This window comes from Lagenorhynchus albirostris, chromosome 6, assembly GCF_949774975.1.
Source record: "Lagenorhynchus albirostris chromosome 6, mLagAlb1.1, whole genome shotgun sequence".
Lineage (NCBI taxonomy): Eukaryota > Metazoa > Chordata > Mammalia > Artiodactyla > Delphinidae > Lagenorhynchus > Lagenorhynchus albirostris.
The window spans coordinates 35896277-35911755 of record NC_083100.1 but is presented as its reverse complement, the minus strand read 5'-3'; the positions used below and the strand labels follow the sequence as shown (position 1 = coordinate 35911755).

General features: G+C 51.3%; 1 protein-coding gene across 1 annotated transcript in view; it reads right to left on the bottom strand.

Annotated features, from left to right (window-relative positions):
• Positions 1 to 4692, bottom strand: part of SATB2 (SATB homeobox 2) — a 187840-nt gene extending 183148 nt beyond the window's left edge. The window contains exons 1-2 of the mRNA XM_060152381.1: positions 4564 to 4692; positions 3123 to 3350 (exon numbers count right to left, since the gene is read on the bottom strand). Coding sequence (XP_060008364.1) covers positions 3123 to 3291 — 169 coding nt within the window. The 5' untranslated portion in view covers positions 3292 to 3350; positions 4564 to 4692. The remainder of the gene's footprint in view (positions 1 to 3122; positions 3351 to 4563) is intronic.
• Positions 4693 to 15479: the final 10787 nt, after the last annotated feature.

Genomic DNA, 15479 nt, shown 5'->3' with positions numbered 1-15479 from the left:
CTTCTATAAAAGCTGACTGTCATACACATATGAGCACTTATATTTTATTACATACATGCTTTAAAACGCACTGCTTAGATAAGAGCAAATATAGCCTACAAAGTGTTAGAAATACAAAACAAAATTGATCTACTTTCTAATAGTCTTCTAAAGCTAACCACATTGTAAACAACACACTCTTAAGTCCCCTATTAAAACAGAACCCTGAAGACTGTGACAGTGTTTCTACCACCTCATCTAGTCAAATCCAGACACTAAAATTATGTCTCTCTCTTTTTTTTTTAGTTCTCATCAGAAACATAGCAAACTCTCTCTCTCCCTAAAAAAGGTAGAATAACAGCAACAGAATTTATTAGGGCAACCAATGCATTCAGAAGCATTTATTCACCTATTTATCAGAAGCAGTAAGATAAACTGACATTTTATTGAGCAACCAATTAACTTAATGATTTCCCCTATTTTTAGGGGGAAAGCATTTAAAAAGAGAATCACTGAAGATTGACAAATACATCCTCCCAAATTCTGAGCTCTATTTTTAAAATATATGATTATAGCCATCTTTACAACATTGACAAGACCGCAATATATCTGAAAATGGTAATAAATGACGCAGAGCTACAAATATTTTTGTAGTTTTCTATACTTATTATATTGCTTCATAAAGAAAATTTAAACAAAAGGAGGTAGGGTGATAGAAATATAATCTATTTTATATTTACTCTATGTTCTAAAAAAAAACTTATTTCAATTATAAAAGAACCGCTAAATAGAAATATATTTTAAACATTTTTAAAATTTAGAATGTGCATTTTTAAAAAGGCTTTGCTTTTCTCCAGTCTATATACATGATTAAAAGTCATAATGAAATAAAATTATTAACATCTCAATGTACATTTGGAAACTATATAAACTTAAACCCACAAAATAATCATTAACATTCATAAGAAAACTTTGTACTATTGAAATTTTACGTTCTAAGTTGTTATATTTGAAAGCTTTCTAAATTAAAATCTTTCCAAACAATCTATTAAGTTCTATCGAGTAAAATCTTTCTTATAAAAAAATCTTAAAAAATCCACCATAGGTAACTATTGTAACTGCTTTACTGTTAGGTATCATAAATGGTACTTACTGAGACAAAATAATGTCATCTTTATTTTCAGTTTGGGAAGCAGCTAAGACCTTTGATATTACTAAATTAAGTTAAAGCTCAGAAAAAAGTGACTATACGAGCTTGTCGAAACAAATTTATTATTCCTCACCAAGACTTAATAATATTTGTCTATATCAAATTTATGGTAAGTGGCCAAATGTGAATTATAGTCTCAGAAAATATGAAAAGTAACCACTATTTTACACTGAGGGTATCCCTAGGTCAACACAATCAGGCAGTTTCCTTCAGTAAGATATAGGGGAAAAAAAACTTTTTGTAGGGAAGCACGATTGGTAACCATTACATTCTAAAATGTTTAGAGACTTCTTTCAACTTAGTGAGCTTAGAAAGAAACCAAAATTTCAGTCCAGGTTTTTTTCTTTAATGCATAAGGCCACTTTGAGAACACATCCTCTCCAAGGACTTCCAAAAGTTTTTCAATCCAACATTACCAGCACTTATCATAACCATCTCACATTGGGTCCCACCACATTCACCATATATTTTTCTTTCTTATATGCATATACTAAAAAATGATCCGAAAAGTCCGAAGTTATTGCTTCAATCTCAAGACAACACATTAATAAACACTATTTCTAAAAAGTGAGTCACAAAACTATCAAGTTTTCTTTTGCTTCATTAAAGTATATCTTCAAGTCCCTAAAATGAAAGATACATAAGTCACAATCTGTGGTCAAATAATTTAGTTAAAGCTTCTAAAACTGAGAGAATGAGTGCTTCTCCTTACATTAGTTCCTTAATGTAAGGAACTAAGGCAAACCTTCTTGAATGTCTACCATGAAGAAATAGTAATAGCAAAATAAGTAAAAATAAAAACGTGTTCTTTTATAAATTGTTGTCTGTTTATAAAATGTCTTTAAAAGGGAGTGGATATTTTGAATTAAGGCTTTACTTGGAAATACCAACTATGGCTCTTTAGAACATGGGAATTTATCACTAACTTTTGCCAGGGTTTTGTTTCATTTCAGGCTGGCTAATATAAGAATTATATTAAACAGACTACTACTGAAAATATTAGGGGGGAAAAAAACCTTTAGAAGCAAAATAAAAAAAAGATTAAACTAGTAATTGACGTCAAACACAAAAAAACTGCATGCCATGTAGAACTGTGCATTTATATTTAAAAAACAACTAAGGAAATGTCATATAAACCTCAAAATATTTCAATAATGTTTAAATTTCTTGCATATCTTTATTTTATAAAATTACTTTCCCTAACCACTTTAAAAGAAAGTGGTTGTTTAAATAGCAAAAACTACGAAAGATTTTAAGTAATGTTAAATTCTTGGAAAGAAAAACAGCAGGCAGTCAATAAGACTACTATGCTATTTTTACCTGTTGTGCTATAATTCATAACAAAGTTACAAATGCATGACTTTAAACTTTATTTTTAAAAAAACGGTAGCATTAAAGTCTCTAAGGGCCTGACAGATTCATAGTGATTCCTTATTTCCCACTTGAAATGTGGCTGGAAATATTCCCAGTTGTTAATCATTTGTCTCGAAGCACTGTCCTAACTACAAAGTAACACCAACACTTGCTCCAGTACTAACCTGAGCATTAAACATTAGTCCATAAAAGCGAACGCACCTAAACTTCATCCCTACAACAGATACTCTGAGGCAAGGCAAAAGAGTTAAATCACTAAAAAGCTCTCTAGGAAAATCTAGAAACAGTTAGCTGGCTGTGACATAAACCTGCCAACACCTCAGCACACAGTGGCAAAGTGCCCAAAAAATGCCACCCTCCGGGTAAACCACTTTCTTGTTTTAACTCGAGATGAAGCTACCAGTTGCAGAGGAGAGGCGACGGGGGCATTATTTGGCAACCTGGAATTCACTTCCTGTAATCCTACACCGCGACATCGCCTAATCAACCTGAACCCTGACACCCGGGCCTTTATCACCCGGCCGCGGGCTGCGCGCGCCTCCCTGCTCCGGGCTGTTACCTCCCACGGCCTTGGCCACGGCGCCGTTGGGCCTCCCGCGGGCTCCCATGGGGCTGCCGTTCTGCTCCAGCCGGGCCACCTTCACCGGGGGAGGACCCTTGACGTCGGGGCTGCCGCTCCGCCGGTCGGGGCTGTCCCGCAGACACGGGCTCTCGCTCCGCCGCTCCATGCTGCTCCGACTCGGAGACAAAGTTCCCACCGGCAGGTCGCAATAAAATGCACAGGGACCTAGGGAGGGGGCGGGGGGGGGAAGGGGGAGGGAAAAAAAGAGGGAAAACCGCTCACACACGTGATAGACGTTTAGGCCAGTGGCAGAGCGCTGCACCAAAGCCACACAAACTTCCTCCCACGCTGCCCGAGGGGCCCGAACAGGGAAGCCGGTCCCAACCTTACACTGGGCGGCCCAAAGGAAACCCAGAACTTGGGGTGCCGCGATTCTGCCCAGTCGCTGCTCCCAGAAGTTAGCTCTGGGTCACGAAGTCCGCCCAGGGCGCCCAGAAGTAATCCATTCATTGGGACAGGGTTGACATAACCCGTTCTCCAGTGCGCCGACCTTGCTGTCGGGGGGTCAGGGCTGCGGAAGGAGTGAACTTCCTAAGAAGACATCTCACTCACTCAAGGAGTAAGTCCATATGAAAACAAATTAACCACAAGAAGAATGAGTTCTGAATCGCGGGGCAGTAGGCAAAGGCCTGCCAAAAAGACCCTTGAATCCCCGCTTTTTACCTTTACCGAGCACGTCCTGGGACACACACACACTCTGCACAAAATCAACCCTGATTCCACATTAATAAGCATCCCCAAACACTTGGCGGTATTCATCAAAATAACCTCAAGCGGGGTCTACAATCGTTATTATTTTGGAAAGTTCTAATCTTCATCCGATCCTGAGTGATTTTTTTAAAAAACTCTTCCGCATAAATTACAAAAGCAAAAGAATTTAAATTATTAGGTGCGGGAGCAGCCTTCATCAACCCCAATTTTAAAATCTCTCCAAAAAGTTTTCTCCTGGGTCGCCTGGCTGGCAGCGCGCTCCTCACGGAACCCGCAGATCTCGGCACCCCCGGATTTTTGGGGGGCGGCGGCGGAGGAGGAAACACCTGATGAAACGGCACTCACATTGTCACTGACATCCCCAAGAAGCAGGAGGAACCCGGCACAACAAAGTGCGCTGGGAATCCTCGCGGGCGCTCTGGCCGTGGGAGAAGCCGCGTGGCCACGGCTCAAGGAGACAAGGTGGGGGTGGCAGAAAAGAGGTGAGAAGAGATGCGAGTGATGTAGAGACAGAGCGCCAGGGCTGAGGGCGAAGGTTCCGCCCGGATTCCCTCGGCTGCGCTGTCTAACGAACAGCGCGAGAGCTGCGGGGAGGGAACTCAGCAGGACCCCGGGGCTTCCCCGAACTCCGGAGCCTGGCGCGGGCGCCTTCGCGCTGAGTACTTACTGCTCACAGTCTGTCTGTAACTTGGCTGGCTGGGGCTCTGTCCATGGAGCAAAAGTAGAGAATCCAGGGTGGAAAGTTTCTGGTGATTTGCCTTGCAGTGTTCTCCTAGTCTTCCTTTCTCTTTCCTCCTTTCCCTTTCCTCTTTCCCAGGTCCAAACGTTTAGGGTCCTGGGTCAGGGTGTCTTCTTAGTGCGGCGATGGTTGTTATGATGATGATGATGGGGGGTGGGGGGAGTAGAGGGAGGAGGAGAAGAGGGAAAGGAGGGCTCCTCCAAAGGAACACCCGAGCGAGCGCGGGAGGAGGCGACAGAGGAGGGGAGAAGAGAGAAGGAGGCTGAAAAAGCCTTTTCACACCTTCGGGAAGGAGACCCGTTCTGGCGAGAAAGGGCTGAAAACTGGGAGGCGGCGGAGGCGGGCCGGGGCTGCCGCTTCGCAGGGCGGCTAGCTCGCGAGGAGGCGCGGCCGGAGCCGTAGGGCCGGTGCCACCGAGAAGCGAGAAGGCGCAGGGACCTGGGACCGCACGCGGGAGAAAAAGCGGCGGCCGCCCAAGCTGTCACCTCCAGCCTCTCCCCTTTCGGCCGCCGCCGCCAGCAGCCGAAGCCGGACTCACTGACAAGCCGCAGAGAGAGACACAGTGAGAGGGAGATGATTATTAGTTGCGTTGAGTCATCAGGCAAAGTGAGTCCTTTTGGGTTGTCCTCGGTTTCCGATTTCTCCCCCTCCCCCTGTCCGTCCCCAGATCTAGCGCCTTCAAAATAATAATTTGGGGTGGGGGTAGGGGAAGTCTCTGGGTTATTTCGGGATGGGGGTTGGGGGGAAAAGATCTAAACCCGAGCCAGACTGGTCCACCGCATTGAAGGAGGAGAGTGGGGGGGCGGGGAGGAGGGCCGGGGAGGTTGCGGGGGGAGGGGGCCCCGCCTGGCAGGAAATTAAACATCAATCAATCAATCGCTGTGAGGCCGGCGACCGAACAGCGGCGGAGCTGCAGAGGAGGCAGAGGGACTGGAGAGGGGCGGGTGGGAAGCAGGGAGGAGGGAGAAGAAGGAAGGAGAGAGTCGGCGGTGGGAGAGCGGTGTGGCGAGGACCGCGCGCGCGCGGCGCGGCGGGGGACCTATGGCAGGGAACCGAGGGCCTCGCGAGGCGGTGGCTGCGGCTGGTGGGTGGGTGCGCCCGGGTACAGGCGGGAGCTGGGGCCCGGGGTCTCGTCCTCCTCCTCCTCCTCGCGGCGGGTCCAGGGCGCGGCCGCCTCGCCCAGCCCTGAGGCGCACTAGTCCCGGCTCGGAGGCGGCGGCAAGGTAGGCGGTGGTTGCCTCGTCTCCCGGCGGAGGCACAGACCCACGCGCAGGAGGCAACCACGGCTGCCTCGGCTCCGGGTTCTGCTAACTACGCGGAGTACTTTCGACTTTGGAGATAGGAGGGCTATCACCTCCCCCACCCACCGCCTCCGCCCACCACGCACCGCCTCCGCCCCTCCGAACAACTTTTCCCGGTGCCTTCGAGCTCCCCCTCCGTGCGGAGCCAGCCGTCCGGGCCCGCCGCGCCGCCGCACGCGCTAGGAAGGCCGCTTCTCCCTCACAGTTGGCGCTGCCGTGGGTCCAGAACAATAGCCCGGGTGTCCCGAATGGCAGGAGCACCAGCACTGCCCGCCGGGCGGCGGGTGGCACAGGGAAGGGGGCTGCAGGAGGGTCGCAGGGCGGGGAGCATCCCTGGATGACGTCCCTGGAGCGCTGGCAGCGCCGGCGACATCTCGAGCGGCGCAGCCCGGGCAGCCTGCAGGCCGTGACGCGGTGGCAGCGAGGGCGGCGGGGCTCCCTGTCCGCTGGCTGCTGGGCTGGGACTCCTGGGATCCCAAGCCGCTCGGGCCCTAGGCTGAGAGCGCGGTCAGAGCTGTGCGGTGGGGACCCGGCCTCCCCATCCCGGGGGAGGCCGTGCGGGGGCGTCCCCAGCAGGTCCCGCGAAGGCGTAACTGAGCCACAAACTTTTGCCGACTCCCGCGGCCGCGGTCGCCCGTAGCCCGGCTCCGGCCGCGGTGCTCATTTAAGGTGGCCCGGGCGCTAGCCGAGCAGACCGGGCTCTGGCCGCGCTTTTGTCCCTAAGATCCCTCTTGGACGCGGAACCTCCTTAAAGAAAGCACGTGGGAAGGAGCCGCGGCCCCCGCGAGACCCCGGGGGCGCCTGCTGACACTCCCGGTCCCGACCTGAAGCGGGAAAATGTGGATGCGTCCCCGCCCGTCTTGAGGCCAATGAAGCCTCCTGAGCTGGCGGTATCTCTAGTCGCTCCCGCACACCTTGGTTCTCCCTCCTAACCCCTGGGACCCCGAGGACTCCCAACCATCTCGTCGCCTGAGCCGCCGGTCTCCCTTAAGAAGCGCTGACTCTACGGCGGCGCCAGAGGGCCAAACTAAATTCGATCTCGGGAAACGCGCTCGGGGGGCAATTATGGAAATCTCGGTCGGGTGCACCCGCCGCGGGAAGCAGCGTCAGCCCAGTGTACCCGGGGCCAGGCCGCCGTCCACTCGCCGCACGAACCGGCGCGCGGCGTGCACCTGGCCTCCCCTCAAAAGCAGGGGAGGAGGCGGGGGAGACTCTGGAAGAGAAAGGGTCCCAGAAGTGAAACCTGCCCCCGGCCTAAGTCTCAGAGCCCAGAATCCGAAGGACCCCGCACCCAGTCGCCGCCCACCAAGTTCCAAAGGAGCGCTAGGCGACCCGAGAGGCGGTGGGAGACAAGCGGAGAAAGGAAGCGAGATGGATAGCAAAGCTTCGGGGAGCCAGCCTGGGGGTTTTAGGCTGCGTTTGCTTTTCCCTGTGCCCTCCACAACCTCATCCCCCTCCCACCTCCCCAAAAGAACGAGTTAGAGAAAACGCACAATTCGGAGTCTGTGAGAACAAAGTGGCTCTAGCAAACCAACTTCGTGGTGCTAGCTAAAAGGTTTGGGGCTGCAAAGAAACAAACTGTAAGTTCGATTGACAAACTTTTTTTAAAAATCTGTAATATCAAGTCGGAATGGGAAGAGGGTGTTGCAAAAGCCAACTACTACCACTGTCAAAAGTTTAAGCCCGTTTTCAAAATGGGGAAAAGACGCATTTCTTATTAATACCTTAACAACGATAATAATGCTGTTTCTTTCCTTACCTTGGTGTTGAACTGCAGAATCCTCCGGATCAATGTCCAGGAACTTAGAAGAATTGGTGATATTAGGACTTCAGTACTTCTGGAAAAAAATGCAAATGGTTTAGCCAGGATCTTTCCTGTCTGATTCGTCACTATTATTATATCTGATGATGCGAATGGTTGGAGCGATTCAATCTTAAGTCATTAATGAGCTATTTTATAAACACCACTGTCTGAAGATCTTCATTTACATTTTGCGAAGGATCACTTCGCTAACCTCACAGGCTTATGTCAACAGCATGATTATGGGGACTTCAGTTACACTCTTATAAACAACACAGCCGTATTGTTAATCGGTTAATATTTTATAAAGTGTAAATATTTTATTATGTTTTGAAAGGAACTATTGATTCTAAATTATTAAACTCCTGAGACGGGCGATTTAAATAAAGTTTACAGTTAAGTACAATTAAATGTACATTGTGGCTAGTTTGTTTTCAGATTCTGCACTCTTTTTAATTCATTGATTTTTCTTTTAATTGGAGTTTACTCTTGATCATTTTTGGTAATGAACAAATCTATCATTTGGGGCAAAAGAACTCAAAAATTTTAAATTGCATTTAACGTAGAAGAAAATGTCAAATACTATGAATTATTACCAAAAATGTATTTTGAATGTTTGGAGATTTGTGTTCAGAAATTTTACAAATTTCTTTCGATTTAAAAAGGAAGAATTTTAGGGATTTTTGTGATATATGCCCGGTATGGTTTTTTTTTTTTTTCTTTCTCCTCTTGAGTTTTGTCTCTAATGAAGGCCTTTTCTGTTTCAAATTACATAAGCTTTTTACTACACAATTTTTGTATTGACCTTATTTCAACTGAAGTAAGTGATTATTTCCAGCATGTTTGATTTCGACAATAAGAAATTTTAAATAATATTTTTACCCTTTGCTAGGATATTCTACTTTTTAAAACAGTAAATAAATTATGATGATTCAAAAGTTTTGTTTGGTTTTGTTTTATATTCCTCAAGTGGCTTATTTCCAAACAGTTTTAAAACAAAATCACACTCAAGAAAAGAATTGGTTTTAATTACTTTTTAAAAAAATAATTTGATCCCGAACGCATTTTTACGCATTACATGATAGTTTGCTCCAGTGCTCAAAGCATAAAGTTCACTTTGGGGGACATTTTTATACCTCAGATTGCTTCTCACTGACGTTTTTGTCGGGAATCTACTCAGACTTTTCCCCCCATCCTCCCCCACTCCCAATTTTTTTCATGTTATTTAGTCAAAGGTCGTCTGTCTTTCATAATCACACCGAGATTTGTTATTTTAAAAATCAACGGGTCTTTATACGCTGGGCTTAAGTATATATGCTTTTTCTTATTTCCATGTTCTCCCTTTTTCTCTCTATCTCTCGTCGGGCCTTTCTTCTCCCTTATTTTATGGCCTGCACTTTTAATGACATTTCTTGATTTCTGTCTCTCGACACCGAGGTTTGTGCCGTGCTAGCTGTCAACTCTGGCCAACCTTCCTTCCCTGATGCCCGCGCGGGACGGCCTAGGCCCGACTGCCCCGGCGCAGGGTGCCGGGTGCTGGGCGTGGGATCCTGGCTCTCTGCTGGGCCGCCGTGGCCTGTGCCCAGCATCTATCACCAGGCTCCCAGGATTTCAGGTCCGGTCACCCAAGAGGCCCTCCCAGCCGTGCGCTGCATCTTAGAGAACACGGGAAAGTTGTGCCGCCTTTCCCCTCCACTGCCGCAAGCACAGGAGAAAATTCTATGGGAATGGCCAGCGTCAAAAAACCTTTGACGGCTCCTAGGAACCCACGCGGGCCTGCCTCTCCCCCACCCCACCCCACCCCCCGCCCGGGGCTTGCTCTGCTGGGGGCGAGAGGAGGCGGGAGGGAATCGTTCCTTTCACTTGAAGCCCACACCAGCTCTGAAGCCAATTTCCGCCACTGACTGTCCGAGGAGAGCTGGGTGACCAACATTTTCGCAGGCCGCATAACTGCGCGGGGCTTGGATTGGAAATTGGATGCGCCGAGGGGACAAGGGCCCGGCGCCAGAATGCCCCGTGGGGAACGCGCCTAGAAGGACCGATCGACCAGGGTGGGCTCCTGCCCTTTCCCAGGCTGCCCCGGGGCGTCTGGGGACTGGCCGGAGCGCAGGGGCGGGGGACACTTACTTCGTTATCCGCACGTCTTCCTCGTTGGCATCAGAGCCGGACAAATCCCAGCCCGCGCCAGTCAAAGATAAATTCCTCCTGGCTCCCCCAGCGGCTCCAGGGGCCTGGGCGGGGGCGGAGCGGTGAGGAGACCGTCGGGCCGCCTAAGGCAGGGGCAGTGGAGGTCGTGCTCCCATCCTCAAATGAACGAGCCCCTGCAGCCCGGACAGCGAGATGCGTCCCAGGGAGACGGCTGATTGGGGAAAGGTGGTGGGCGACTAGTCCGCGTTAGACGGTGAGCGGAACACCCAAGATGCCAGAGGGTCGGGGGTCAGGGGAACAGACAGTGCAGAGGCCCAGAGCTCGGGAGGGAACGCGCGAAGGTCGGCCCCCGGAGCTGCCTCGGGCGAAGACGGAGAGCTTTCGGCACCAGGGTCCCACATGTAGGGGATGGGAGAGGGCGTCGGGGGTGGGCACTGACTGCCCGGAGCAAGGAAAGTCAGCGGACAGGTTTCGAAGCCAAGGGAAGTCGCTGGGTGTGCTTTCGCCGTGGCGGCGGGCCGGGAGGCCCGGGAGGGCGGAGGGCCTGCGGGCACCGAGCACTACTCCAGCGACACAGGACAACGCCCCCAGGGCTCCCGGGTCCCTTCATTCTTTTTCAGACCCAAGAGCTTAAGAGCTGGATCTCTTGCTGCAGCCGCGCAGCGAGAGAACGACGGCCCTGCTAATCTAGTTGGGGGTTTTGTTGTTGTTGTTGCTGTTGTTGTTCTTTTTTTTTTTTTAAGTAGAAATCGACTTTCAACCACGGGGTAACAAGGCAAAGAGGGAAAGAAAACGAAACGCCAAAGAAGCCGCCGCTACCTCCCCGCCCCCACCCCGGGGCGGCCGGGATGGGAGCCCAGAGTCGCGTTCCGGACCCGCTGCTTTTTCTGTCGGGAAACACTGAGCCAGGAAGAAGATGGTCGGTCCCATCTCCAAATCCCGGGCCCAAGGTGGTGGCGAAGAAACCCACGGCCTCGACTCGTCATCGCCGCCCCGTCACCCCCAAGCCCGGGTCAAGGCCCGTGTCCCAGACCTGAGCTGAGGCGTCCTCTCCCGACAGCGCCACCGCGTGGGCTGCGGCCCGAACCTGCGGCGCCGGTTCAGTCCGCTGCGTCCCGGAGCCGGCCTTACACGTCGCCCCAAGTCCTCGGGTTCAGAACGCGGCGGGGCAGGGGCAGGTTCCCGGCCCCGGGCACAACCGGACCACCCAACACAAAAACGCGGCCGGCAGACAGAACACCGGCGCCCTCAGTTTGCCCCAACTCCTTGTAATGAAAAGTACACCTGGAAAGCCCAGGCCGCGGCGCCCCACCCGAACCCCAAACTCCAGGCAGGCCGGCCCGCGTCGTGAAATCCGCGCCCACCCCTAGCTGGGGCGAGCGAGCCCAGGAAGCCGAATCCGAGGCAGCCCAAGGCCAAGCGGCTCCAGGAGCGTTTCGCGGCTCTGGGCCCACGCCGGTCTCGAACCGCGCCAGAGAGAGCGAGAGCGCTTGCTGCGAGACCCAAGGTCCCAGGCACTTACTGGGACCGAGGACCAAGCGGGTGTCGGTCTATCCGGCGGCCCAAAGCCGTCCGGAGTGGCGTGGAACCTGGAGGGCTTTCTGGGCTGGCAACTCGCCAGTTCTCTCGGTCTCACGAACCCCAAAGCCCACTCTCTCAGTCCGGCAAGGCTTGACCCTCGGGCTAAGGCCCAGGCAGCGTTAGTGTCCTGGGGCTCTGTTCACAGTGCCCTGGGGCTCGGTTCTTCCCCACCCCGCGATGCCTTGCCTCCGAGCCCAGAGGCTAAGCCCCGCCGAACCGGGCATCACCTGGCGCTGCCCGGACGCTACGTCAGGACTCCAGAGCCACCACGTCGGGCTTAGAGGACTTTAGTGGGTAGGCTGGGGCTTATCTTAAATTCAATTGTTCCCCGTGCGCGCGCTAGTGCGCACACACACGCACAGACGTTTTGAGACTGTCAGTTATGGAAAGGGACAACGACGCAAAGGTGGAAATTCACCTGGTCCCCACCCTGTTACAAAGCTCCCAGCCCCACACAAAAGAGGAGCGAGCCCTGGACGCCCAAGCGGCCGCTCGGGAGGCGTCCAGAAGCTGCACTCTCGCGGGGCGCCCGGCCAGCCGCGCCAGTTCGCGCGCTCCAGCCCCGGCCGGTGCCCAGCGGCGCCCTAGGGAAGCTGCGCCGGCCTGCTGAGTTCCGGGGCTGGGCGTCCGCCTGGCCTGCTCATCCACGCCTCATCACCTGTCTCTGAATTCTAATTTCTGAAATCTAATCCCCGTAGGCCACGCGGAGCTGTCTCCAAGCGGGCCCGGCCCGGCACCCCTGCCAAGTGGCTCACCTCTGCTTACGGCGCCTGCCTTTACCCCCGGTGCCAAGGACCGAGCGAGTGGCGGCAGGTCAGGGCGCAAACGCCGTCTGCTCTCCTCCAGGAGTAGACAGCGGGAGCCTGCGGCGTCGCTTGTCCGGCCCTGGGGCTGATTTAAATAACTAATAAGCTCAGAGACATTTTACAAGGGGAACTTTTCCTTTTAGTATCAATAAAGCCTAGTAATTGGGTTTGTTGGTTACCTAAGCTCGAGTTTCCCAGTCTCTCTCTCTCTCTCTCCTTCTTACTCTCTCTTTCCCTCTCTCTCTCTCTCTCTCTCTCTTATTCAGAAGCAACGTTTTAAAAAACCGGCAACTGTGGGTGCGTTTGTGTCGGGTGTGCGAGTGTGTGAAAGAAGTTGTTTCAAAAGTCCTTTTCCTGGAGAACAATCATCATTGTCGTTCTATGGTGAAGAGTTTTGAAAGGTGAACTGTTGTTATTTCAGAGGAGGAAAATGTTAACAACAATTCAAGTCTCACAATACACGTATAATATAAGGGCAGGGGTCCTTAAGATTTTTCCCTTTGAATGTGACAAAGACTTTTGCAGTGCTTCCGTAATAGTTTGCATTTTAATTAAGTCTCTCGACATTTTAACTTCAACTCCTAGATTGTAATGATATCTGTTGTTTTCAGTAAAGACTTCTATACTATAATGCCATCTAATTTTTTGTTTTGATTTTCTAATCTTTTTGAAAGCATATTCTTAGTCATAAGGAATTTTTCCACCTGGGAACAAGTCTCAATTTAAAAATATAAAAGACCTTTCATGAATAACTGCAAATAGCCCATTCGTTAGTGTCCACAGAGGTGTTGGCGCCTACACAAAATCTCGGAAATCTAAAGGCAATCTAAGCATGTTTCTCTACAATCACAGCAATATATATATTTCATCACTGTTGTATGGAAGTAAAAAAGTATTTTAAAATACTTTAAAGAAAAGTGTTATGCTAAAATTTACCTGAACTTAAATTCCCCACTAGATACAACATAGCTAGTGCCCACCAACGTCAGCCTAAACGAAATGAAGAGTACTGCTGAACCAGATTATTGTTGAGGTCAGAAGCTATTCAATGAAAAGCAAAGAGAAATCATGTTTGCAAACCAGGTTGGGGGGAGGGGAAAACCGGCTTCTGAAGTTCCAAGGAACACACCCCAACCTGTGCGCTCACACCTTCAGTGTTTACATACTGTGGAGAACTTTTGCTTTCCACTTTTAGTTTAAAACTTGATGAGCTTTTCCTTAGCTCGGCTTGTTTTAGTCTGTGAGACCCAAAGTCAGCGGAAGGTAGCCTTCTGCCTTGTAACTTCCAGAGGACCAGAGTTACCTGGCGATAGACTCAGCCCTTTGAGCATTCCCAGCGGAGTAGGGCGTCTTACCGACTCTTCTCTGAGCCACCACTTCCCCAACCTCTCCTCCGCACCCGCAGGCTGAGGGCATCAGAGCACCCGACCCGCTTCTCCCTTCTCCAGATAATGCCCCAGTGTTGGTGCTTGCTGCAGAGGGAGCGAACCTTGAGCTGTGGGTGTATACACGCCATCCCCTGCTTTCCCAGAAGGTTACAGACAACTTTCCTTACCATCTGCTGTGGGCCAGCCTCCAGTTCCCGCCCATCCTCCCCAGTGTTGCCAACTCCAGTCTCTAAGTGCTCAGGGCACTCACAGGGGTGCTCCCTTGTCCCCCAAGCTGACCATATTAAGGAAGAACGTGTCCTCTTGGTGCAGTCCTCCGAGTGACAGGAAGTTGAAAACAGTGGCAGAGAAAGATGGAAGGATTAGCAAGGAAAGAGCAGGGCTGAGTAGGGTAACTTAGAACCTCAGCAATGGGCACCTCAGCCTGCCCCAAAAGCCCGGGGCCTCCCCTTCCCTCCCTGCCCTTCCACTCAGGTCCACCTTGGGCTGCGGGTTCCTGTCAGAGCTGCTCTGTGAACTCAAGTGGTCCCTAGGATTTTAAGTACCCCCTTACCCCCGCCATTACCTCCCTGCCATCCTATGTTTTGGTTGCAGTTAACCTGTTTTCTGAGGCTGTGGAAACTCCACTCTTACTCTTTTTCTCTTTGACTCATTCATGCTCCTTTTAAAAAAAGAGCATCCCCCCAAGCCAGGCTTCTGCCAGACCCCATGCGACCTCCCAGAGCTCTATGTGCAAGAGGAGAAGTGATTTGTCTGTTTATAACAGGTTTAATTAAGATAGTTATGTGCCATGAACTCTTTGGGCCCCAGTCAATGCATTTTGATTTGGAAAGTCAAATAGAATCACATCTTGCACTCGTGGGGCCCCAGCTTGCCACCCAGGCTGGGGACAGACAGTGTTGTCTGTCTACACCAGCCTCACTGGACTTGGATGAGTCCCCTGCAGAGCTTGCCACCTTGCTTGTCCCTGGTGACCTCCAGTCGGCTTTTCCGGCAAGATCGAGGCCTTCCTGGTAAGGATATGGAAAGCCGAGCTCCCGGAGCACTCCTGGTGGCCCTTGGCTAAGTAGCCAAGCGCCCAGCTTCTGCAGATCTGGCTTCCCAACTGCGGAAGAGCTTCTCCGGCCCCAGGCCTTAGTCCCCTGCCCTCCCTCACCCCAACCCTGCAGTTTTAGAGGCAGAGAAAGCTGGGGAGGCCAGTCTCTCCTTTTCCCCAGTTCTGCATCTAGTAACGTCCCCGCCCCCCAACTCTCAGACTGAGGTACTGGGTTGCAGCCGAAGCGTTTTTCTAATTTGTCGTCGTTGGAAACCTCAGACAACTGTAGTGTAAAACTTCAAGGGCTTCCAGGGATATGCTGACTTCAGGCATTCAATGGAAGGGGCGGGGGCGGGGTGAGGGTTGGGGACAGGGACGCCCAGGACAGACGTCCCAACGCGCTCTCTTGGACTTGCCGCCATCTGTAGCCCAGCTGCACACGCCCACGCACTCCTCCACCCTTCCCTCCCCTCTGCCCGGCCTTCGGAAGCATCCCCGCCACTTCTTCGGCCCTCGGAAAGGAAAGGGACCGATCGCGCCAAGGTCTCTCAGTCTCCTCCCAGAACACAAGAGCCAGCTCCGGGTTGCCTGAGGTGCTCCTTACGATGCCTTACGCACTGTGCGTACTTCTACTGCTCCTCTCCTCTCCTCTCCAGCCCCCGGGGCCAGCGCCCAAATCCCCATCACCCCACCACCCCTGCTGTTCTGACCGCCGGGAAGCTGCAGATCTGCCACTAACTGTATCATCCCATCTATAATGGCTCCTCTCGGTTTGCAGTAGAT